Raw genomic sequence first — 25,546 nt, forward strand, 5'->3', positions numbered from 1 at the left:
CAGCATTTTTGCTCCAACAAAAATGGTGATTAACAAAGAGCTAGTAGCTGAAAACCTGTCAGTGTGTCCGTAAAAAAGCAGGAAACTGGACAAGTGGAGGACAAAAGTAGAAGTGGCACAGTACAGTGTCTGAAAATCATGTTCTTAAGAAAGAGAACAAAAACCATTAAAGAACTGACACCAGAGCTGAGAGATGCTTTAGCCCTTCAGTTTATTTATCTACTGTTTGCTGAAACTTCAGAATAAGTCTCAGTGGAAAGGTGGCTGCCAAGAAGCCAATCCTAAGGAAGGGAAACAAGGAGAAAGGGCTGAAGTATGCCAGATTATACAAGAACTGGACTGAAAATCAGTGGCAACAGATCTTTCGAAACCAAATTTGAATATGTTGTTTCAAATAATTGTCAATATGTGTGGAGGAGGTCAGCCATCTGTAACAGACTGTGGGGGATGATTCATTTTTCAGCATAACAATGATCCCAAACACACAGACCCCCCCCCCCGAGTCCAGACCACAACATTACTGGAATCATGATGGAATCAGCTTGACAGAGAATAAAACAGCAGACAGCCAAAATCTAAAGAAGAGCTTTGAATGTCTTTCAAGAAGAGTGTAGAGAAATGACAAGAAAGCTTCCCCAACAGAGTTCAGGCTGCGTTGAGAAAGAATAAAGAAAGAATTAAGCTTTGTTTTCATGTTTTGGTTACATTTTTCTTTAATAAAACTGGTAAATTTCAAATTATGCTTCGTTTTCTTCCAAAGACACAATTTCCCATGCTGCCTTTCGAGGGGGGCGTCGTCAGCGCACATGTGCGCACGCCGAATAGCGAGCATGTACTGAAGTGTAAATAACCCGTCAATATTATTTGCACTTTTTCCCGGTTTGCCAGTCGGTCCCGTCGGACAGCATGGCCTCAGAGGAGGACGACGTGCTGCTGTTTCTAATCTACCAGCACCTGAAGGTGAACGGCTACCAGAAAGCTGCCCAGGTGCTGGAGAAGCACGTTACCCAGGTAAGAAGTTTGGCTTAAATTTACAGTCTAATATTTAGCGTGCAGTCGGTAGACTGGGTTCTAGCTCGCACACGTTAGTTAAATGTGAGTAAAAAGACTATTTTTTTATGTGATTTCATCAGCTGACATGCGCATCTTGCTTGTTATATAACAACTTAAATATAAATGTGATGTGTGTTTGCTTCAGTGTGGCTGTCGGTAAGATGCACTTCAGTCTGTGTGTGTGCGCGACAAAGCGTGTGGCTCCTTGTTCAGGCCTTCTGGAGGAAAAGAACATTATGTTACAGGAGCTGCACAAAGCAGCTCTGCTCCTGCGGCCTATTGCTGCACGCTGTCACCCCATTCAAAACCTCATCACCTTTTCATAGTGTTTAGTGATAACAGTTGACCTTTTTTATCTAAAGCTCCTGGAGCTGCTGTGATAAGTTGATTAATTGATTATTTCATCAATTTAAAAATAATCGGCAGCTTTTTTTAAAAATTAAATAGCCAGCTGAGATGAACTTCTACTTACATATTTTTCAAATACGAGACCTGGATGCTTTTCTCTATATTTCGCTGTAATTCACTCGTTTTTAGAATTTGGGGTATTTGGACTGTTGCATATAATCACTGCAGCTCTTGATTATCCAGTAGCTGTGCCGATGACATCTTATGATGCAACCAAACACTGTAAAATAAGCCTTTCTGGTATTTTCTTTTTTAACAGGGGAAATCTAAAAAATAATATTGTCTTATTCTTCCTAAGTCTGTCTGTTAGGAAACATGCGCTTAGGTGTGATGTAAGCTTTTCCTGCAGAGCTTATGAGATAAAAATGTCATTGTCAAAAGTTGCTCATACTTACAGTGGCGGGTGCTCATATTTAACATGATAAAAGAAAATGTAAAAAGTGAGATCAGAGTCGGTACAGGTACAGAGAATCACAAGGGTTCTCTGTTTGCAACAGTTCTTTTCTATTTTGGCTTCACAGGTCTGAATGCAAGTACATAAACCCCGCCCACCTGCAGTTCAGACCTTCTGTTTACAGGGACGGCCAATCTGAAGAAAGTTGGCTTAAAGGGAGAGTGAATTAACTGAGCGGTCTGCTGAAGTTCATTATAAGATATCATTTATCTTTTCTTTCATTTTACTAACCACTTATCCAGCATTGTGTCGCGGTAGCTGGAGCCTGTCCCAGCTGTTACAATGCCAGAGGCAGGGTAAACCCTGGATAGGCTGGTTCCTAACCATTAAAAAGAGGGGGGAAGGGTTTTTCAGACACGGGATGAGCTGTGGGCTCCATCAAAACATAAAAATAAGGAATATTATACTGTCGTAGAGTTCAAACATAAAACGAGAGCTGGAAAGGACATAAAACAACACCTTAAAGTCTGAATGAAGTTACAGCAGCAGTCTTATTAGAATTTACTTACGAGTGTCCTTCACTCCTCTATGTGAACATTGTGTATTCATCATACTCTCTTCTTTGGCATATTTTACATGAATTCACATCTGGAAGCTTGTGGCAGCATTCCTGCAGCACAGGAAATTTGTTATTTCCCTTTGCTATCTGTGTTTTTTTCCTTTCTTCTTTTGTCCATGTAGTTATGGGACGCACAGGAAGTTTAGCTGAAGCAGAGACAGAACATTCAGGGAATCAGTGAAAAGGAGAAATTGTATTTTGAAAACACTCTTGAAGAGTCAGTACTGAGCAAGTTTTAGATGCACAGTATTTCTCAGGCTGTTGTGTGTTGTGTTGTAGGTGGAGACACCAGTGGAGAGCTCCTCCACCCTACATGATATCTACACAGGCTGGATGAAGTAAGTCACACCCAGTTACACACTTGTATACATAAATATATAATGCCACAAGTTACCAAAAAGAAAGTAATTATAAGAAAATTGTAAAATTTAACATTCTTTGTGCTGTAATTGTTATATGTGCTGCAAATTTTGTGAAAACTGACTGTGTACAGCAAACTGTACAGGTGAGCATGTGTAGATTAAAAATGTCAGCAGCTGAAAACAGGATGGGGCTCTCTGGCTCCCAAAGAACCTTAAAACAATCATTTAATGGTCTAAAATGAGATTAAGCCCAATGAAGTGCATAAATAGTGGCTTTTTCTCATCATCCTCTGTTTTTCTTTATCTCCACATTTTATGACTTCCTGCTTTTTTGGAGTCACAGCTCAGCAGGTAATGCGATTCAGAGACACACTCAGCTTAGGTGATTTGTAGACTCCACGCTGTCTGTGTGAGCAGGATGCGACTGGTACGGTTTGTGTGAGTGATTTCCTGGCCTTGTGCCCAGTGCATTCTGGGATCACCTTCAAATCCCTGCCTCCCTAATGAGGATTAAATGGGCATCAGATAAATGGCTAAATCAATGACATCAGCTCATTTGCCGAAGTGAATCTAACACTAAAATAACAGAAATCTGCAGAAGTCAATGAAAATACATAATTATGTGCTGAATATAAGGCACCTCTGATTATCAGAAAAACACTGTTTTCAAACAGCTGCTCATTAGGGATAAGTACTCATAATGGTACTTAGCCCTATTCTAATTAATGCCACAATGCAAATGATCAAAAACCTGTAGTTCTTAGGCTTCTGAGATTCACAGAAATGTTTTTCTTTTCAAAAGCTGGTGAATTCAATTAAATATTATTTATATAGCGTCAATTTACAACACCTGTTGCTTCAATGTGCTTTATAATGTAGGTAAGAATACACTTAACCTCTCCAAAGTTAGCTGACACTTTGTAAGCGAGCACTTGGCAACCGTGGGAAGGAAAAACTCCCTTTGAACAGGAAGAAAGCTCCGGCAGAACCAGGCTCAGGGACGGGCAGCTAGTTGGGGGTTAAGGTGGGAGAAAAACACAGAATTGAATTACTTCACTGCACTGATAAAGAGTAAAGACATGTAAACAGAACAGTGTAGTCTATAGCTGTGCTAGCTATTTGCTTCCAAGCATAGCTAAATCAAGTCGAATGCTTGTTTACGTTCACGACCATTTAGGCACACCTTCCCAGTACTGGGTTAGACTCCTTTTCTGCTTTGAGAGCTGCCTTAATTCTTTGTGACATAGATTGAAAAATGTGCTGGAAACATTCCTCGGAGATTTTCCATGTTGATAGGATAGCATCACACAGTTCCTGCAGATTTATCTGTGGCTTGAGTCTCCCGCCGCATCCCAAAGGCGCTCTCTTAGATTCAGATCTGGTGCCTGTGGAGGCCATCTGAGTACACTGAACTCGTGTTCAAGAAACCAGTTTGAGATGTTTTGAGCCCGATTGCTTATAAAAAGATGGATGTTGCCACTGCAGCATCACGTATTAGTGCGTGTTGGAACACTAAGGCTCGCCATTTTGGTGTTGGTGAAACCGGATGTAAATGGCCTGTATTTGTATAGCGCTTTACTAGTTTTACTACTTTACTAGAGATATACAGATGTATGTTATGTTATAACAGTTTGGAAACTGGAGAAAAAAGTTAAATTATTAGCCATGTAACTGTTCCAAAATGCTCTAAACACTAAAATGGTCCAGAGTTCATTTCAGACTTTCTGGGCTGAAACTTGGCACGCTGCTATCAACTTAAGCAATCTGTGTTTGTAAATCTGCTAATTAAAGAGGCCACAGCCATAACTTTAAGCATCAGCAAATTCCATTTAAATGATTTATAATAAAGATTAGCCCTGTGTACAATTGTGATGAAGGGAGAAAACATACATGAGGCCAAAAATACTTCTCATACTAGCATGTAAACGTGTTAAATTCATGCCTGAAGTTGGACAATTTAACTCGGGAATCTGTGAGTCTGAGACTCACTTTTAGAGTCAGCCTCAAGTGGTCGCTGGAGGAATTGAGATTTGCATTGACTGCGTTTTTCAGCTCATCAGTTGGTGCTTTACCTAATGTATAAGCATAGCCAGTAAAAGAAATGTAATTCATTTGTGTGTGTGTGTGTGTGTGTGTGTGTGTTACAGACTGTACTCCCTAGCCCAGCATGCCAAACAGGAGACACAAGAGTCCAGTTACTCAAAGAAAAGCATCAAAGCAGAGGCTGCAGACACCAGGCTCTCCAGTGTCACAGGAGGAGATGATGTGGATTCCAACCCTCCACTCGGTAAATTTTATCTTTGATTGCAGTAGTTAGGACAAAATAAAGCCACTAATATGTGCACATCTGTAGCTGAAATGAATTTAATTAATTAAATGTCAAACATTTTCTAATTAATGCTTGTTTAAATCTTGTGGATCTCGATTTCTGGAGAATGATGATTTCCATTTTTATTTTTTCTGATGTTTTATAGATACATAGAGCAACAACTTGGCAATTAATTATTTTAGCAACCTGTCAGTCATACAGCTGATTCATTAGTTTATCTTTGGAAGATGCAAGAAATGAGGAAAACGTAAAACAAACAAAAGCCTCTCTGTAAAAATATGTTTTTGTTTATTTATCTAATGCTAATTTAAAGCTAATTTAGCAGTAAGCTGAAGTTTGTTCCACAATGGGCTCCTGTGCTTTGAGCCCACACTGCAGAAGTTGTAACAGTAATTGATTGTCTGTGATTTAAAAGTAATCAGTGAAAATTTTAATTGGGTTCTGTAGCAAATGGGAAGCCAGTGTAATTCTGCCAGGACTGGAGTAATGTGTGTCGAGTGTTTGTGACTAACCTCACTGCTGTAAATGGTCAGAAGCTCCTCTCCTGCGCAGCTAGCTCACAGTGTAGGAGACGTTTCTCTACTTTTAAGATCAGTCTTCAAACTTCCCTTTTTGATAAAGTTTATTGTTAGATTCTTGCCTTCTTTGTTCAAACTGGACACTTTTTGTTACTTCTCCACATCACCTGGACTTTTTAGGGAATGTAACTACTAGATCGGTTGACTCTGACACGTGCCTCAGTAATGCTGCTGGGTTACGTCTCGTAACTTGTTCATACAGGATCATCTGATTGTTGGGCTGTTATCTCTAATATTGTAGGGTCCTTACCTTACAATGTAAAGCTCTTTGGGGCAACTGTTGTTGTGAAATTGGCGCTACATAAAGAAAACTGAGTTGAACTTTGCATTTTATAAGTTATCCTTTTTTTTCACTCTGTGTTTATTTCTTTTACAAATCTTGGCACCGGTGACTATGAAGCCAGTCTAAAATATATTTGATTTTCTCTTTCAGAGCCTGGGCCTGATGTTGTTGAGCCACTGAAGGCAGAGAGCATCTCTGAGAGTGTCTGTGAGCAGCTGCTGGCTGCTGATAATAAATCCCAAGCAACAAACTCTGACAGCGAGAGCGCCGGCTCCTCTGACAGTGAAGTGGAAGAAGAAAAGATAAAGGAGGAAGAAACAAAAACAGAGCAAGAGGTGAACATCTCACATATCATGAAAAATGGGTTTGAGTTTTTCTGTGCTAGCTTTGCCCCCTTTTTCTCAAAGTGAGGAGACAGAATACTTTCAGTTAGCGTAGCCCTGTTGTGTCAGTGCTAATGTGTGCTTCATATGGGAGAGTCAATAAGGACAAACTGAATGTTGAGCGTAAATGTTTGGTATTTAGGATGTGTTGATGAACACGTGCGCCGAGAAAACCAGAAAATATCCCGTAGCCTTCAAATGGTATTAAAATCACAGGAGAAATAACAAGATAAGAAGGAGAATCATTTTTCCCAGCTAAGATGCTAACAGTTTATTTCCTGGCATGACTTAAGCTTTAAAAATGTGTTTTCTTAAATTCAAAAGAGGTTTCTCAACAACAGCAGCTGCAGGAAGGCGTGGTTGTGGTTGGTCCTATGCAAAGTTTTGCAGCACGTCTGCATGCTAATAATCCTTCTCTCTGTCACCAAAGAGTTGCGTAAACAGACACAAAGGCGGCGCCATGTGTTCTGCTTCTGCAGATTAGCTTTTACAGGTAATAATATTGACATTCTGACACCCAAACAGTACACTATTATCTATAAAGACACATCTCCTGGATGCACTGGTACGCATCCTCAGTGATGTATCCTAGGGTCATCAGGTGTTTCGGGTCTCACAACATCATACACCCTCGCCCAGGCGACCCAGCCGGGGGTGATCAGGCCCCGACTTGCGTACCAGTAGCTACCCACGGATCAGCCCTCTTAATCCACAGCCACCTTGTGGCTTTCTCTGCCGCTTCACTCACAGCCTGGATGGCCCTCTTCTTGGTTGCCCCAGCCACGCCCAGCCGGCCTAGGACTTTGCAGAGTGATCGTCCTGCAAAGCCCCTACAACCCACTTCTATGGGCTCATAGAAAGTCTTCCAGCCCCTTCCCCTGCACTCTTGCACTAGTTCCTGGTACTTTCCTTGTTTCCTTTCATTGGCCTCCTCGATCCGCTCTTCCCAGGGCACTGTGAGTTCCAGCATGATCAGCTGTTTTGAGGCCTCAGAAATAATTATCAAGTCTGGCCGGAGTGATGTTTTTACAATGTTCTGAGGGAACTTTAGTTGTTTACTCAGGTCAGCCTGTAGCTGCCAATCAGAGGCTGTGTTGAGAAGGCCAGTTGTCAAATGTGGGCGCACCTGGGGTTTCTCTCCAGCCTTAATAAAAGAGATTGCCTTCCTCGGAGCATGATGGTGCTTGCTGGTGCTGATTGCTAAGGCAATCTTTTCAGCAACTACTCTGAGCACCTGGTCGTGCCGCCAACGATACCGACCATCGGCCAGGGCCCTTGGGCAGCTGCTAAGGAGGTGTTCTAGGGTCCCTCTTCCAGAGCACAGGGGACAGGCAGGTGTCTCGCTCTTTCCCCACAGATGGAGGTTTGCTGGGCTTGGCAGAGTGTCGTATACTGCCTGCACTAGGAATCGGATCCGGTGGAAGTCTGCCTGCATGATGTTTGCCCAGGTGACCTTGCGCTGCAAGGTGCTCTCCCACCTTGTCCATGCTCCCTGCCGCTTAAGGCCTACAGCTCTACTTACTCGCTCCTCCTCCACACCTGCTCGGACCTCTTCCTGGAGTAGCTGGTGTCTCTCCTTTCCCTGTGCCCTGCTGACCTGGGCCTTTGGGACGTACCCCAAGCCTGCTCCCCCTGTTGCTAAGACCCCCATCAGTGTTTTCTGCCTTAGGCGTGACTCCGCCACCTCAACTGCCTTCTCAGCCTTCCACTTTCTTCCTGTCCTTACCTCAATGCCTGCTGATGCCACCTTGCAGTCTTTAGAATCTCTGTACTGTAAGGCTTCTCGTGTGCGAGCCACCTTGAACTCTTCTGTGAGACCACTGAAGGGTAACTGCACGCTGTTGCTTGTCCCATACAAGGCAGCGCTGGTGAGACTGCGGGGAAGTCCCAGCCACTTACGAAGAAAGCCACTGATCTTTCTTTCAAGGGATTCCACAGTAGTTATCGGAACTGTATAGACAAGCAAGGACCACAGGATTCGGGGCAGGATGGAATGCTGGTAGATCCAGGCTTTAAATCTTCCAGGCAAGCCGGACTTATCCACCTTAATAAGCCACGCTCCCAGCTCCTCATTTGCCTTCTGAATAGCAGTAGAGTCTTTCAGGCTGGAGTCAAAGAGTTTCCCCAAGCTCTTAACTGGTTGTTCCGTTATGGATGGAATAATGGTTCCTGAAATTGAGAACTGGAACTTGTCCGTCACCTTGCCCTTCTTCAGTACCATCGATCTTGACTTGGAAGGTTTAAAACTCATCCTTGCCCATGAGATCAGTCTCTCAAGACCTTGCAAGATCCACCTACACCCGGGAACTGATGATGTTGTAATGGTGAGGTCATCCATATAGGCTCTGATAGGGGGCTGACGAACACCTGACCTTGTTAACGGCCCTCTGCACTCCACCTCCGCAGCCTTTACCACCATGTTCATTGCCAGGGCAAAGAGCGTAACTGAGATGGTACAGCCTGTTATTATACCTTTCCGGAGTCGGTGCCAGTCTGAAGTAACTGCCCTAGCAGTGACCCTAAGCCTGAAATTGGCATAATAGTCCAGGATTAGGTCCTTGATCTTACTGGGAACATGGTGGAGGTGTAAAGCATGCTCAACCAGTTTGTGTGGGATCGACCCATACGCATTAGTCAGGTCCAGCCACAATACAGCTAGGTCGCCTCTGTTCTCATGGGCTTCTCTTATAAGGTGTGTAACTACACCAGTGTGCTCTAGGCAACCAGGAACTCCTGGGATCCCCCCCTTCTGAACTGATGGATCAATGTAATTGTTTCTAAGGAGAAACTCGGTCAATCTCCGGGAGACAACGCTAAAAAACACCTTCCCCTCCACGCTCAATAGCGATATGCTCCGAAACTGGTTTATGTTTTTCGAATCCTCCTCTTTGGGAATCCAGACTCCCTCTGCGCACCTCCACTGATCAGCAACTCTCCCTCTCTGCCATATCACCTTTAAGATCTTCCACAGGTGGCGGAGCAGCTCTGGGCAGCGCTTATAGACAAGGTAGGGTACGCCACTGGGACCTGGGGAGGATGCTGAGCGGGCTGCTTTGATGACCTCACACACCTCCTTCAAACTTGGCTCCGTCAACTTGAACTCTACTGATGGTGGGGCAGGGTTGATGAGAGCTTTGTTTGGTCCCAAGTCTTGTTCCCTCAAAGGGTCACTCATGGTCTCATGAAGGAAGTTATTCACCTCCTCTGCTGAGCACTCCAACTGCCCGCTTCGCTTAACCCCCAGCAATTGTTTGGAAAAGCGAAAGGGATCAGCAATAAAAGCTGCACGTTTCCTGGCTCTCTCTCTTCCTCGCCTCCTGTGCCATTCTGCTCTACGAAGGGTAAACAGTACATTTATAATCTGAAATAAGCTATGCCCTGAAGATAACAATCATATTTTCAAATATTAGCATTTTAAAACTAAAGTAGGCGAGGAATCTCCAGCAGACCTTATCTAATTAAAGATGAATCTCTAAATTTGTACGATTAAGCATGAAGTGAACACGAGTTATTTAAGTCTTATCTCATAAAGCAACTCTTGAAATAACTACGAGCAGGGAAAGATAAAGGTGCGACGTGTTAATGATCATTAACCCTTTAATGCCGGTCTTAGCGGGCACGCTCCATTTTGCATAACTATTTTTAAATCCCGGTAGCTCTGCAACCACGTAAACTAGCGCAATAATTTTTTTTGCATATGAAACCGGAGGAGTTGTACTTGCATCTTATGCCATCAGCTTGTCCTCGGTCACAGTTTCCTTCCACATATAGCTTTGCAAAAATTGCATAAAAAGCGCTTGCAGTAACAAAAACATAATATTCCAGAAACACGCTTTGCCGATCCGATCAGCTGTTTGTAACACTTCCTTCGTCCATCAGCACGAACTATCGCATGTCCGCCATGACCTGCCCGAAACCGGAAGTGACGTCATTTGCGAAAATGTAGTTTTTTACCATCAGGGCCTTATGAGCCTATACCGGTGTTTTTAAAAGTTATCTTTGACTTTATGACTTTCTGTGTCGTTTCTGGGATGCTTAGGACTCATATTGCACTGCTGGAAATAGTTTATTTTGATGCATATGCAGTTTTTTTTGCAAATTTGCATTATAAGATTTATTTTCGTTTTTATTGCAGTATATAAAAATTGGTGTATTTCAAAAATAAAACTATGAAGACACTCAAAATAAATTTCCTGTGGTGGGAAACTATTTTGTGCAACTTTTTTGTATTTACAGTTCTGAGGGATAAGCCTCTTAAATTTCTCTAACTAGAAATATATGTTAAAAAAACAAAAACGATTTTCAATTTTTTTTGTAGTTTATTGCACTTTTTTGCAATTTATGTAATTACTATGCACTTAATGCAGACATATTATTAAAATTTGGGCTATAATGGTTGTATTGATGTATAGCAACTTGAAATGCTCCCAAAAATGGCTCCACAGCATGTAAAAATATAATATAAGCTCTGGCGCACTTGGTTCTATGGTAGGTCTTAAAGGGTTAATGTAGGAATATTTTTACTTGGGGTTTATGTTTTAAAGGTTTTCATTAAAGTTAAAAGCAAAAAGTAAAAAGCGTTCGAGTAAGTATCGAGTGCTGAGCGTTGTTACAGGAGGAGGAAAGCAGTGCCATCATGAACACACATAGCTGTTGTCCAGCCACTGTAATAATGTGCTGATAGATGGACAGTAGCTGCAGTGTTGTTATACGCTTGTGAAACACACGGACACATTTCCACTCGTCTCATCTGTCCTGTATTAGTTTCCTCTGTTGTTATTACTGCTGTGTGTGTGTGTGTGTGTGTGTGTGTGTGTGTGTGTGTGTGTGTGTCTTGTCTGTTCTTTTGTGTTGGCCCAGTGATGCAGCAGATAATGCCGTGTGGACACAGAATTGTGTGCGTGTGACAACGGTAATCTTCAGAGACAAATTGTGTGCGTGCTCGTTTCTGTGCGAACTATTCGTTGTGGTTTCTGTCGACAGCTGCTGGAAACCCTGATTGCTTTGTGTCTAATGGTAAAAGCACTGCGGCTTTCTTTTTGCTGTACAACAACAACAACATCACATTCTTAACGGCAAAGATGTTTCTACTCAGCAGAATTTCTAGTTTCTTTTAGTTGTAGTTTTCGCCAGCTGGTTGAATTAAATCTGCTCTCTGTGGATTAAAATGGACTTCCTGTGATGTGGAGCGGAGCTAGCAAGTGCTCCAGCGACACTCAGTGGAGTCATATTTTTACTTTTGGATTGCATATAAAGAGATGCTAGCATCTCCTCCTCACGTGCCTTCTTGGCCTGCTTGGACTTGATGGTGTTTTTTGCAGAGGAGTGTGGTTTGTTGGGGGTTGTTGAAGTAGCTCCCTTTTTATGTACTAAATATCATTGGAGGCTGGCACATGCAGCTATCGCTCTCAGGCATGTCTGGGTTTGTTGTTGTGCATGCTAGGGGACGTAAACACAGGGTGTCTCTATCTATATAGTCCAAATATATTTGACACAACAAGTTTAGTCTGTGTGCGAGTATTTGAAATTGCTCTGTTGCATTGTTTCCCCCAAACGTAAAAAGCCTGTACACTGTTCTCAGTATAGCACCTCATTTGCAGTGAAATATAGTCTCCAATAAATGGGGTATACAGAGCAGTAAAAAGATCCTCGAGTGTCTTGGATTTGTCTTCCTGAAACTAGCAGATATTCTGAGTAAACAGCAGGATGCAAGTTCTTCTAACTGCCTGTACATATTTTCCAGTCAGCTCCAACTAAAGTGTATGCTGAGGCGTCCAATGAGGCAGAAAGCCTGAGCTCTGCCTCTTCAGACGCTGAGGAAATAACTGCACCCAGCCAGGGTAACAACAACCTGGTGTTACCTGATCAGGCTGAGGACCAATCGCAGGCCCCCGATCCAGCCGAGGCCTCAGTCTCAGGCGGTGACCTTAAAGTGGAGCATCAAGAGGGCAGTGATGATCTGAAGCAGGTTAGCTCATCAATTTCATTTTAAACTTTTGTGTCAGATGTTTATTTTTCTTTTCATCTCATCATATCTCGCAAAACTTTTTCATGCGACTGACACTTGAGCACATATGCATCACTTGTTCTACCTTGATGTCTTTAAAGGCCTAGTGTGCTGTTTAATTTTCCTCCTGGCGCACTGGATCGCTCTGCAATGAGCAGAAATGTTAATCACCTTAAACCACACTCATAAAAAAATGGGAGTAGCTGTTGATTCCTGGCTCAGCAGAGCCTCCTTCTCCTCAGCTCACCTCTGCACAGCTGAAACTTATTTTGCAGTGGACTGTTTGTGTTGTTACGCTTCTAGTAGTCAACACTGCAGACAGCCTTTCTTTGCTGAATTGTGAATTTTCTTTTAGGACTTTACTGGAACGTAAAAGATTGCGATTAAATGTCACCGTATTAGATGTTGCTCTTAATTAGTGCAACAAGTCGGTGCACTTTAAAACTCTGTATTCATGTTTAAATCATCTGAAGCTCCAACAGAAACAGAAACGTCAGATTTAATTGGCATTTGCATTGTTTAAACAAGCAATTTGGTGCCAGTTGTCAACAAGAAAAAGATCAAATAAAAAACATACAGAAATTAAATGTATGATTTTATTTTATTTTATTTTTTTTGGCATAAAGATGATAATTTGTGGTGCCACCTTTTTACCATAATAATAATAATTCTGCAACATTCATCTCTCCAAGTGTCAAAACAGGACTGTTAAAAGCCAGCAATGAATAATTCATGTTATTTGATCAGTTAAATAGCGTTGTATTTGCAAGATTTATTGCTCACATGTGGAAAGATGGAAGCGCCAGTAATAATAAATCGGACATGAGCAATCAAAAAGCTGTAAACAAAAACCCTGATCAGCCAAATATTAATTAATTGTCGCCCAAACTGTTGTAAACATCTGGCTCTGTTTACAGACTAGTGCAGCATGCTGGTGTGCTATGCATCAAAGATCATTATGCTTGTTCCTCTTATGCTCATATCCATAGATGCTTAGTTTATATCAAGTCTTAGACTATTTTTTTAGTTAAAAAAAAATATCTAAATTTAATTGTCATCTTCCACAAAATCCAGAGCATCTGGAAAAACAATAAATCGGCAGAAATGCAACTTGGGAAACAAATATCAGTCCTCTTGTTGTTATTATTGCCCGCATGCACACATCAACATAGACCTAAAACTAAAGATTATCACCTGCGCTGGTATCTAATTTGGTGCACGAGAAAAGCAACACACAAAAGAAACTGCATTCAGTTTTGTCCCAGCAGTCCCAGCTGTCCTCTTCAGCGAATGCCGCCATGCTTGGCAACCTTCAGAAAATGGTGCCGGCTGAGTTGTAAAGCAGATACTGGCCGGCGCTGGCACCAGCGCCTCCAGGCTGGAAGTGTTTAAACCATTATCCATCTGACTTCTCTTTAGTGATGCAGCCATGTTTCCAAGACTTAACTGTGGCTTCGAGTGCAATTTTAGCTTTTATTGACAAAAATGAGCTGTATTAATTCGCCTTTGTTTTCTTGTAGGATTAAATTGATCTTTCTGCTCTGTTTTTCTCCAGGAAGCAACCACAAACACCTCAGAAGACATAGAAGAAGCTTCGGCGTCACAGCAGACAGATGTTCCCACTCAGGAAGTCAGCGAAGCCGAGTCTCCAGAAGGTGAAGAAGCCACAGCAGGAGAGGTGCAGTACTGCTTCATATTCATATATTAATTGATACGAGTACAGAACCTGTGATTGCTTTTATTATGCATCCCTGAAGTGCCTGCATATTTTGATATTTCCACTACAATTACAAAGTATTTAAATAATTCAGTTAAACTAAGAACTAAATCAGTAAAAACTTGACTCGTCATGTCTGGTGGTGAAAGACCTCTGTTGACCTCTTGCAGATGCCCATCCTGGTTGAACCCACCACCTCTGACCTGACAGCTCTGGAAACCAGTGACCAGCTCGGAGATGATCAAGCCCCGCCCTCTGCAGGTATTAACAGCCAATAGATTTTTAATTACCGGTTTGTTCTTTTCCCCCTAAATGCATGGCATCTTTTCCGTCTCTTTCTCACTGCTCTGACAAGAGTCACAAGCTGTTGTTAAGAAACCGAGGCTTCAGTGCGGCTGCCTCTGCAGCAGGTTTCTTTTAAGTATTATGAAAATCAGTCTGATAACATCTGCCGTCCAGGTTTGTTTCCACAGTTACAAGAGTTTCAAAATTTCACATTTCTGCTCAGGCATGAAAATCACTGCAAGGTTGATTTAAGAAAGAAAGTGAGATTTGTCGTAGGGTTGCATCTGTAATCAGAATGTTTCTCCTGATTGACTGATTGATTTAAACTTATCACTAAATTCGTAGTTATGAGGACCCACACATTCATCTTTCCGTATATACGATTACATAAGACAAAGAGAAGATGCACGTGCTCATGACCGACATAATTAAATGATTGATTATAAGAATATTACACACATTCATGTAATCTCTAAAATTGGTTCATCTTTATAGCTTCTTATCTTTATATGTGAATATTAATGTTGTATGCTCCGCCCCTCCCTGAGCCTGGTTCTGCTGGAGGTTTCTTCCTGTTAAAAGGGAGTTTTTCCTTCCCACTGTCGCCAAAATACTTGCTGATTAGGGGGTCATATGATTGTTGGGTTTTCTCTGTATGTATTATTGTAGGGTCTACCTTACAATATAAAGGGCCTTGAGGCGACTGTTGTTGTGATTTGGTGCTGTATAAATAAAGTTGAATTGAATATGTATTTATGATTACTTGGACATCTTTTTCGTCATAAGTCAACAATAGAGAAAAAAAGTATAACATTACTTCTCACTTGGAGCGTGAGCTCAGGCAGCTCGATGCTCGTTTCGTAAGCTGTTGTGCCGCAATGACAAAGAGTTGAGGTTAAGTAGGATGCACTTCCTAACATATGGGCACAAGGTCTTCAGTTTTTCATTCAGCTACACCGCTGAAGGATCTGAAAACTGTGATGCATGAAGAGCTCAAGTCAAGGCAAACGAAAAGACCAGCTGTTCTCAACTGAAGAAGACTAAACGGTCTAAAAACTCATATTTCGTAGCTTCAAGAAGAAAGACACATTTCAACCTGTTGCTTTGCTGAGCAGTTTTCTTTTTTCCCCAAAAGTTTAATTAACCTGGGAAAAAACTAAATATTGTCACACCTGAAGCCCATCTGTAGCTGTGACCTTGGTGTTCGCCATTTCCTCGCAGGACACTCATTTGATTAAATCAACTGTGGTTCGTCTAGCATGACGCACACAAGGTTGTTGTGAGCTTGCAAATCTAGTGAGAATCCAGCTGCCTCTCAACACGTTTCTTGTGGTGATGTGACGACACACCTCGGGAACAGAAGGGGAGATGGATGTTGGCTTTATCTCGACTTGTTGTGGTGGAGGCGTACAGCTGTGAGGCTCGACTCTCTTTTCATTTAATGGCTGCTGATTTGGACGAAGTGACCTAAAAGTTATTCACTGATATTAAAAAGCAGTTCCAAAAAGGGAGTTGTTGTTGGAGCGGTTTCCAACAAAGCACAGCTCCGTCGCTGTACTCTGGATTTACTTTTTTCCATTTATTTACAAGGGAGAAAAAAGGCATTCTGTCTTTTCATTTTTCCTTTTATTGACAGCACGTCATCTCCGGCTGTTTAAGCACAGAAGTTTTAGACAAAGTTTGAATATTTTTACCCCGAGGCAGCTGGATTCAGTGCCAAAACTTGTAAAAGAGTTTGACAGATTTCTGCCAAAGCCGGAGAAACAGCAGTTGTTTTTCGACGCCACTCACTTGTGTAACTTCTCAGAGGAGTTTGTAAAGCTTGTCACAGCTTGTTAAGTAAGCCGGAGTTATGACTACTCTGAGAGTTGCAATCATCTGGAAAACAATCGCATCTTTCACCCAAAAATTTGAAAATGATAGATGACGTTTGAATAGAAACGAAGGTTTTTCGCATTCTGACCTGTCAAACACGGAGGCAGTTCTGGATTTTACTAACTGAACTGCACAAATTCCTGGAAAGGAGCCTTTTGTTAATAATATTATTATCGACCTGAACTTCCTGCTATGACAAGTCCAAACATCTGCTGCAGAAAGGCTTCAGAGTTGGATTCCTGTGGGGGGAGAGGGTTCTGATGCTGCTATCAAGAAAAAAAATACACCTGGAGATGCTCGTCAAATAAAAGTGTTAGATATATCACAAACATGTCGTAGTGTGTGCTCTGCTCTCCACTTTAATCCTCAATACATCAGACAGAACCCAGCCTGAGATCCCATCAGGGCAATTTAAAATGTCTCGTTATCTTATTTTTCTTTTCTTTTATGACCAAACAAAAAAACTGCCTTATGACTCATGTCTCTTGCTGTTTTTCCCAGAGTTGCCACTGTAATAGACTGTCGACTGATTTTAAAAAGATGATTTTATTGAGTCTCACGTCATGTACTTAAATCTTAAAGCTCTGATCAGGTATAAAAGACTACAAATGTAATCTAATGTAGGCATTTTATAATGTTTTTCAGACCCTGATGGTGAATCTAAAAATCCAAAAGAGGAGGAGGATGACGTGGAGGAGACAAAGAAATCTGAGGTGATACAACTACTTAACTATTTATGGTGAAGATAGGTCTTTGCCAGAAGCAGATGGGGAATAATAATGAGTACATTTGCACTATCTGTAATGACTTTGTGTATATGCAGCATGTTTTAATTCCTGTATGTATCTCTGCACTCAGACGTCAGAGGTCGCAGATCTTTCCTCGGAGCTGGAGGGAGACACGGAGATGTTGAAAATCCCCGTGGACACCGGGATCCAGAGTGACCTCTCAGCCAGTCCAACTGGTATCAAAGTCACGTTGGTTTCAGAAGAGCGATCGGACCCAGAGGCCTCCATCATCATCAACATCACAGTCAAAGACGACGAAGCAGCTGAGCGAGAGACCAGCCACCTGTCCCCTGAGGAGACTGCCGAGTCCTGTAAAGACCGCAGCACTCCCAGGAAAAAGAAAAGGAAGAGCAAACAGGATTTTGAGACGTCAACAGCAGACGCATCGATCACGGACGCACCCAGCAGCATTGATGCATCTACCCCAGATCCACTCAGTGACACTCCTCTTCCTAGGAAATCTGCCAAAAAGGAAAAGAGAGACAAAAAACAGAGACAAGAAGAGGAGGTGACAGAGGATGGCGGAGATCAGGAGGATGAGGTTGAGGCGTCTCAGTTAGCTCCACCAGACAAGAAAAAGAAGGCTAAGAAGAGGAAAAGGGAAAGAGACGAAGAAGAAGAGAAGGAAGAGGAAACTCACACTGTCACTGAAAACAAAATTAAAAAGAAGAAGAAGAAGAAGAAGGCTAAAGATGTGGAAGAGGAGGAGCATGAGGCAGGAAGAGCAGTAGAGGAGAAGGCTGAGAATCCTGTGAGTCTGGCAGAGACAATGGAGGAGAAAAAGAAGAAGAAGAAAAAGAAGAGAAAGGAAGGAGGTCAGGAGAACGAGGCGGTGCAATCTGAAGAACAACCAGCAGGGGGCAGTAATGGCACAGAGGAGAAAATGGAAGCCACAGGTAGAGAGAGAGAGAGGAAAAGCCTTTCCAGAAAGTTCCCTGGAAAGGCTTAACTTGTATTTCATGTGGCCTTTACTCTTAATCATTAGTGGTGATAAATCTAGTGCGATTTTTAGATAACTTTAATTGTGCATTTTATTTTCTTTTTGGCCTGCTCCTGCAGAGGGAAAGTCTTCTTTGGACTCCTCGGCCAAAAAGAAAAAGCGTCTCAGGAAGAAGCTCAGCCTGAAGAGGAGATTAAAACTTCATAAGAAGGAGAAGATGGCGATGAGGTTGATGAAGAGCAACAAGTTATCTGCAGATCAGAACCATGTGAGAAGGAAGAAGTGAGTAGTTTCTGCTTATCTTTGGCATATTTCTTCATAAAACTACAAGTGAAACAAAAGCGAAGCCAAACGATTGTAGAACTTGGCGCTGCTATCATTGTTTCAATGTCACCTTGCAGAATTTTGATGCTGTAGAGGTTCGTGCTACCAGTAGTACTTTTTACAAAGAGTATGTGCAGAAGGTTCTTACAAAATCACAGTAAAAGTTAAAGGATTACTTACATTTTTCAGACAGAAACACCTACAAGAAGAAACAGAGGAAATGTTTCACCCAAAGTCAAGCAAAAGACCCAAAGTTGAGCCCATTCGGGAGGACGAAACGCCAAAGAAGAAGAAAAAGATGCAAAAACATGCTGACCTAGAAGAAAATTCGTCAAAGGAAAACCAACCTCCCAAGGCAAAGAAGGAGAAGAAGAGGGAGCTGCAGGCTGAGGATCAGAGCGGTGTGGCAGATGACCAGAGTGCTGTGATTCTTGATGATGCCAATACGTCGGCGCTTTCAAACGGAGGGAAGAAGAAAAGGAAGAAGAAGGCGGTTAAATGCGAGGAAGCTGCCGAAAATGTGAGCCAAGATGTACCTGCTAAGAAAACAAGTAAGACTTTCTTCTTACCAAGTTAGCATTCATGTTGCGCTATATTAAGGGTGTGACAGTTCATGAAGTCTTGACACAAACATCTGCAATATCGTCCTGCGGTACCATTGATCTGCAACCAGTGTGGTGAAAGCTATAATGTTTAAAGACTGCTGCGGTAACAGGTTATACATCAGAGTATTATTGTTCGTCGTCATACTGGAGGAAGAAGAAACCATGAACTGAACCATAGTTACAGCACTGCTGGGATAAACACGATGCTTGGAGATCCACCTTTAGCAGCAATAACTTGAAGTAATTGTCTTCTGTTGACTTTATCAGTCTCTCACATTGTTGGTATACACTTTGGTATACTCAGTCAAATGAAGGTGCAAGGAGCTCAGATCCTGTGAATGCAAAACAAGCATAAATCATCACCGTAACTGACAGCTGGTATGAGGCGTTTGTGTGTTACGTGGTGTTACACATGATGGCCAGATGTCTATATGTCGGTCTTTTCTATCCAAAGGACATTATTCCAGGAGTCATGCGATTTATGCAGATGCAGCGCTGCAGACCTAAGCCGTGCTGCCATGTTCTCTTTAGAGTGAAGAGGCTTTCTGTCATCAATTTTAACATGCTAACTGAGGCCTGTAGAGTCTGAGCTGTAGCTCTTGCGGTTTCTCTGAGCATTGCACCGATGGAACTTATAAGTAACTTGCTGGGATATGTTCACTCATGGGAACATTGTGGCATTGCGTTGATACTCCCGAATGCTCCAGACCGACTGCTTTTGATCAGTTAAGTCAGTTTTATTAGCAACACCTAGCTGCTATTTAGCCTTGTAATTCCTATGCAAACAGTAAGAATGTGCATAGTTTTTCAGGACACTACGTCACAACAGTGTGCAGTTCTTTAGACTTTAACTATATCTCACAGCCTGCTTTTGGTTTTTGAGGTTCAGTGACCTGCACAGGCTGAGAAAAGGACATGTCAGGACAGACTCCATAAAACTGTAATAAAGCATTATCATAAAGACGCTGTCTACATAAAATCCACAAAGCTTCCTATCAAAGTAAACGGGCTGGTGAGCTTACCGACAGAGAAAAGCTCTACAGCGCATCCACCTGAAGTTCAAAGGTCAGCTTGTTAACAGTCACAGTGCAAGGCTACACGAACTCAACAACCTCACCACAGGAGAGATGGAGCGATATCACCATGTCTTTAGTTTTTGATGCATTAATGTCTGAGAAGGACAACCTGCAACCCTCTGTAATCTTCCACTGTGGGGCCATCACCTCACATTTGTTGCTGGATTCTACATGAGTAGATTCAAGGTTCAAAATAATCCTTATTAGTAACAAATCGTGCATTAATGTCGCCCCTCGGTTCATACACCGTCTAAAACAAAGACGTAGCTGCTGTAGTTTTCTCTCTCGGCTCAGAGCTGCACATTTGTGCTGTTGCAGGCACAGCTGAGAGTACACTGCCTCTCACTGTAGTCTGTTACATGATATTGAATCATATTTATGACCTCTGAAGAGAAACTGGTGTATTCATATACAGAAGGGGAAGAGACAAGATTTTTAGTTCTGGTTTCTCTTTGTAATCAGAGTTCTAGTGACCAGTTGCATTCAAGGAGGTTTTTGTTGCAGACAAAAGGCCCATGTGGAGAGCTAAAAGCATATATTTCCACCTGTAAACAATGACCGTGGCCCAGATGTCTTTTGGCTTTCTCCAGTTTATCTTAAGTACACCTCTGCCTGTGGATAGGGGGAAACTATTGCAAGCTGATGCTTGCAATCATCCAGAGAGGTGAAAAAAAATGACCGTGCAGGGGTTCCACACACACCACACTACCACAAAGTGCAGCAGTTCCTTTAAATGACTTCATAATGTGCTGATATTCACAGAGAAGAGCAGACTACAGGAGAAACTAGAGGTCGAGCCTGCTGCAGACACACACACTCCTCCAGCTGCTTCTGGGGTAAGAAACTCTCATCCTTCCTTTTAAAATATTCAGAGTTATAGTACGCCGCCGTTTACGTTTCCCCTCGTTAATGAGACTGACTGACAGTTTGAAGAGACAAGAAAAAGAAATCTTCGGTCTTTGCTTAAGTTTTTTTTTATAGATCTGTGAAGAAGTGTTGGCACTCATCTGGCTGCGAGGCATTTTAAAGTAAACTCAAAGTTTCCTCTCCAAATAATTTGCATGGAGAAGCAGTTAAGCAATATTATTATTTTTTCTTATTCCAGAAAAAGAAAAAATCTTCCAAGAAGAAGACAAACTGATTTAAATTTGGGTGAGTAGCTGCTCGAGCTTTCCACTTAAACTTTATTGAAACTAATTTGTGAATTTAAAACGCTGCTTTCAGAGGTTCAGCTTAACTCCTATACGGCCGTCTCCGAGTCACCGTTCAGGATTTTCTATGTGAAATGAAGCGTTGCTCGTGCCTTCACAGGCTCTTCAGAGGCCGTGTTCATGGGTCATCTCACCTGTGATTAAAAAAAGCATGTGCTTTTATTTTTTCATTTCAGAACTCCACTGCAGCCTCAGCGCTGCTTTTTCAGAAAACGTCAAACAAACAGAATCAGAAAATTGTTTCGTGATTGTAGCTAAAACTTAACGCACAAGTCTGGTTTCTCTCTACAGCAGACGCGGCATCATTGTCTGTTTACTGAGGATTAATTATGACTTTCCCTTTTCTTCCCAGGGCGTACTCGGGAGGATGACTGCAACTTGGACCTGAAAGCCTAAAAATGTCAGCGTCTTTTCTCCCGATTATTCTGTCTGAGGTTCATTTTTCCACGAGAAACAGATTTCTGAGAGGTGCTGGGAGTAACTTCACACTACCCTTTGTTCCTAAACTGTGAATTTAGCACAATACACACCCTAAACCCCCCTTTATTTAGCAGATTCGACTTTAAAGCTTTGTTGGAGGCAGACCTGCTCTGCCATGGGAAAAAAAAAAAAAAGCATAGTAATTAGTCAATGACTTTATTATGCATTTCATTCAGCGCAGCCTTTTTAACTGGAAGCTTTTCCCATTAAAGTCTCATTAAAGAAATGATTTAAATGAGCTGCCTATCGTTTGAAAGAATTCACGCAAGTGAAACATAAATTTCTATTTAAATCAAAGAATTAGATTATTAACAGGATTGCTGTGAATTTTTTTTTAAAATCACAGTTTATCTCTTTAATCATTTGGCGTAAAATGGCCCTCGAGTTAGTCAGCTTGCAGTTAGTTTAAAACTGAGAGAAGATGGGATCTGAGGATGTTTGGAGGCTGTGAAAGAGGATTAATACGTTTCTACTGCAGCGCGAGACACATTTCGGCTGCAGAGCAGCTCCGTCTGCAATCTGCATCTCCTCAGAACTGATAAAAACTTATAAAGGGGGAACTTTCACAGTCGTGTGTCTTCTTACAGTCAGAGGGGCTCACAAACCTCCACATCTTTGAGTTTGAGTTAGAAATAAGCTAATAAGCTAAGGTGGCTCGATTTTCTTTTTTGTCGGTTCTTTTCTTTTCATGTGAACTGATTGATAAACCAGCATTTGTGTTTGTTTGAGGTAGAATATGTAGTTTTGTTCTGATGTGCATATGATGCAAACTTTGTCAGCCATCAGCTATGCAAATGATTAAATCCCGCTGCTTTGTACAACTTTAACTGCTTAAATTTGCCGTTCCTAACGACGAGCACGTTTCGAGAACGCCGGTCGTTAATAGCTTTAATTCTGCAGCGGCAGTAATTTTCTTTGTTTTCCTTCCCACACTGTTACACGTGCTGTGTTTCACGGTGAAAGTCAAACTGGGAAACTGATCTAACTTGGGCATGAAATTATAAAGCAAATGGCATCACGTCAACAAAGCAGCGTTTGTTTCTTAGGCGATTAAACCCAGATGTGATGCTGTTTGTAAGGTTTGTGCTGTCGAAGCTCAGCAGGAATCATTTCACCTCTGCATCCATCCCTCGTGACATGAACACTGTTGATATAAGTGCTTCTCACGTCTGTTTCACAGTCGATCGCTGTAATCAAACCCTAAAAACTTCACATTTTTGGAAGAAATGTTTTGGTTGTGATTCAGTTATTTTGTTTTTGATTGCAATTTATTTTATTAAAACTAAATTCAGTCTAAATATAGTTGAAATAAGAACAAATTATACATATTCTGATTGGTTATATTTAGGGTTGGAGTTGTCACTCGGACCTCGCAGGGTCACTTTTTTCCACTTCAGAACTTTTGAATAGAAATCCTCATTGTTGAAATATGCAAGCAGATTAAAAGCTCAGGGAAAGTTTACATGAAATGCATTTTATAAGGTAAAACTTGAATCTCACTAAGATTCCTTATGCAGTATTTCACATTATAATCTCATGGCGATGTAATATTATATTTTATCCCCTTAAAAAAAAATCTGTCAAATTTGAATCTGTAAGCACATAAGTGGTGATTTGATATACCTTTAAAAAAGTAGTGCTGTGATGTGTTTTTGTAAAAAATTGGAGCCAAACGGCTCATTAACCCAGCTAACAGTTTCTCATAATTAGAAATAACTAATCTAATGCTGTTAAACTGAATGATTAGTCTGAAGTCTGCCTACATGCTGTTAACTTCCTCTGTCGCTTTACCTAAAGCGCTCTGAAACTTTGGTGTCTGAACTTGTGAGAGACGCAGCTTGGAGCCGATGCCGACATCGATTCGGAGAACTATGAGGAGAAATTAGGTTTTCCACCCTCGGTGTCTGTGTTTACTCGCCGCTTTCTTTCTTACACAAACAGCTTTTTTCCCTCTGAAACAGAAATCCATCAAGTCAATACGCGGGGCAGTTTGCAAACGCCACATCGTGACGATCAAGAAACCAGAGTTCAAATCTAATTTGTCCTGAATTTAAACAAAGTGACGTCAATTTTCCAAAATCCTGTTGTGATTTATGGATTATTCCTTGGAAAATTTTCTCATAATTTCCTAAACATTGTTGCTGTTTTAAAGAAAAATAACAGGCACTTAAAAAAAAAAAAAAAGTTCTTTATTCCCTATGAGATAAACAAATCTTAAACTAAGGTCCAGTATAGTAAAATGACTTAAGAACTGACAAGAACATCCATCTGAGTTTAGTGCAAATCTATGAGTTAAAAGATTAAAAAGTGGCTCTACAGTGTGTGCTCTGGACTCGATACATTGTTAATGTATGTCGAGTCATCCTCTGTCTCAACCGGGTCGTTTTAGTTCCTCTTACATTCTTCTGATTGGCTGCCCCTCACAGCAAGGAAAGAATAAAGGAATGCCAAATTGTGCACTTGGCTTCTTAGCGAAATATCAGCTGTAAAGTCTAAGGAAATTAAGAGAAAAGTTTCCTAGAAGGGTAAAAATAAAGGATGCATTTAAAAAAAAGTTGACAGCAGCATGATGAGCGAGCCAGTGTCTCACGAGTGTCGACAGTTCTCAGATTATCAAACAGTTCTGTTCGCGTTTTGTCCTGTAGCGTCTGTCAATAAAACGTTTTCTCACTTAAAATGACTTCTTCTGTTCTTTTTGTTTTTGTTTGTTTTTCAGTATCAGCAGCTGGTTCAGCATGTAACACTGATCGTTGACCTGAGTATAGTCAGAAACATGACTTTACGCGGGGGCGTGCCCTTTGACTGCTTTAATAAAACATACATGAACATGAGGAACATTCAGGTGATGTGTTGGCTGGCTGCGTGCAGCTGAAACTCATTTCCAGGTCCACTTATATTACAGTTATTCATTCATTTTAAAACCACTTCTTGAATTCGTGGTCATGACGATGCTCTAGCCTATCCCAGCTCACAGAAAGGTTCATATTTCTGCCCCATTAAAAACACTCAAATCGACCTGAGCAGTAAGATTATTTGCACTATGTTTAACCAGTATTATTTATTTATAACAAGTATAGCAAAATTGCTTATCACGTGCTGTCTTTTTCTAATATTTGTTAAATGTCTTCATGTTTTGCTTAAGTCTGAAGAATCCTGCATAAGATTTTTCCTCAAAAAGATTTTTACTTTTTAGGGACAAAAGTTGATTTAAACAGAAATTCAAACATTCTTAATACAAATATCCTTTTCATTTGGGATGTGGGGCACAAACAGGGAACCGTGTCCACTGCAATAAAGAAAGCTTCCCTTTTTATTGAGCAACTCTGCTGCTGATCAAAGTAAATACTCGCAAGTATTCATGAAGCACATTTATTCATCTCTTAAACGAGACTCATTGACCCAAACAAATATGGCAGCAAGGAAAGCAACAGCTCCCCACCCTGAGTTTTATTCAGAACAAATAAAGATGCTTAAGTTGGAAGAAATTGTATTTCATAGAATTCTAAAAGTCTGAACCATTTAGGTTATTTGCAGTCTAAATGGACACAATGGTTTTACGGTCAAAAGGGCGAGAATCTGGGAGCGCAGAGAATGATGAGGACGCCAGTTCTCACTAAATCATTTTGAGCGACAGATGTGTTTTAAAAGAGTTAACAAAGCAAAATCTCTAAAATGAATAAACGTACCTTCAGTCTGTTTGACTCCCGAGTGGATTTCCTGCTTCTCTCCCGTGTAATATGTACTCCCGGAGCCATTTTCCTGCTGGGTGCACTGGTGCGGTTTCTCCTGTGAACAAACGAGGCATCGATCGATAAATGGCTAACAATCA

The 25,546-nt window shown here is 41.4% G+C and overlaps 1 protein-coding gene and 1 long non-coding RNA gene across 2 annotated transcripts; both read left to right on the forward strand.

Annotated features, from left to right (window-relative positions):
• Positions 1-780: 780 nt before the first annotated feature.
• Positions 781-18,307, forward strand: LOC113010762 (ABC transporter F family member 4-like). The gene is made up of 10 exons (XM_026149969.1): positions 781-1,011; positions 2,754-2,812; positions 4,984-5,123; positions 6,177-6,361; positions 12,153-12,377; positions 13,972-14,094; positions 14,304-14,394; positions 16,939-17,006; positions 17,152-17,977; positions 18,141-18,307. The coding sequence occupies exons 1-10, from the start codon at positions 907-909 to the stop codon at positions 18,305-18,307; spliced, it is 1,989 nt and encodes a 662-aa protein (XP_026005754.1). The 5' UTR covers positions 781-906.
• A 2,840-nt stretch (positions 18,308-21,147) lies between these two features.
• Positions 21,148-24,394, forward strand: LOC113011093 (uncharacterized). Its single transcript, XR_003270455.1, has 2 exons — positions 21,148-21,178; positions 21,590-24,394. It is a non-coding gene; the product is annotated as an uncharacterized LOC113011093 (long non-coding RNA).
• Positions 24,395-25,546: the final 1,152 nt, after the last annotated feature.

The sequence above is a fragment of the Astatotilapia calliptera genome, chromosome 18 (assembly GCF_900246225.1).
Source record: "Astatotilapia calliptera chromosome 18, fAstCal1.2, whole genome shotgun sequence".
NCBI classification, from domain to species: domain Eukaryota; kingdom Metazoa; phylum Chordata; class Actinopteri; order Cichliformes; family Cichlidae; genus Astatotilapia; species Astatotilapia calliptera.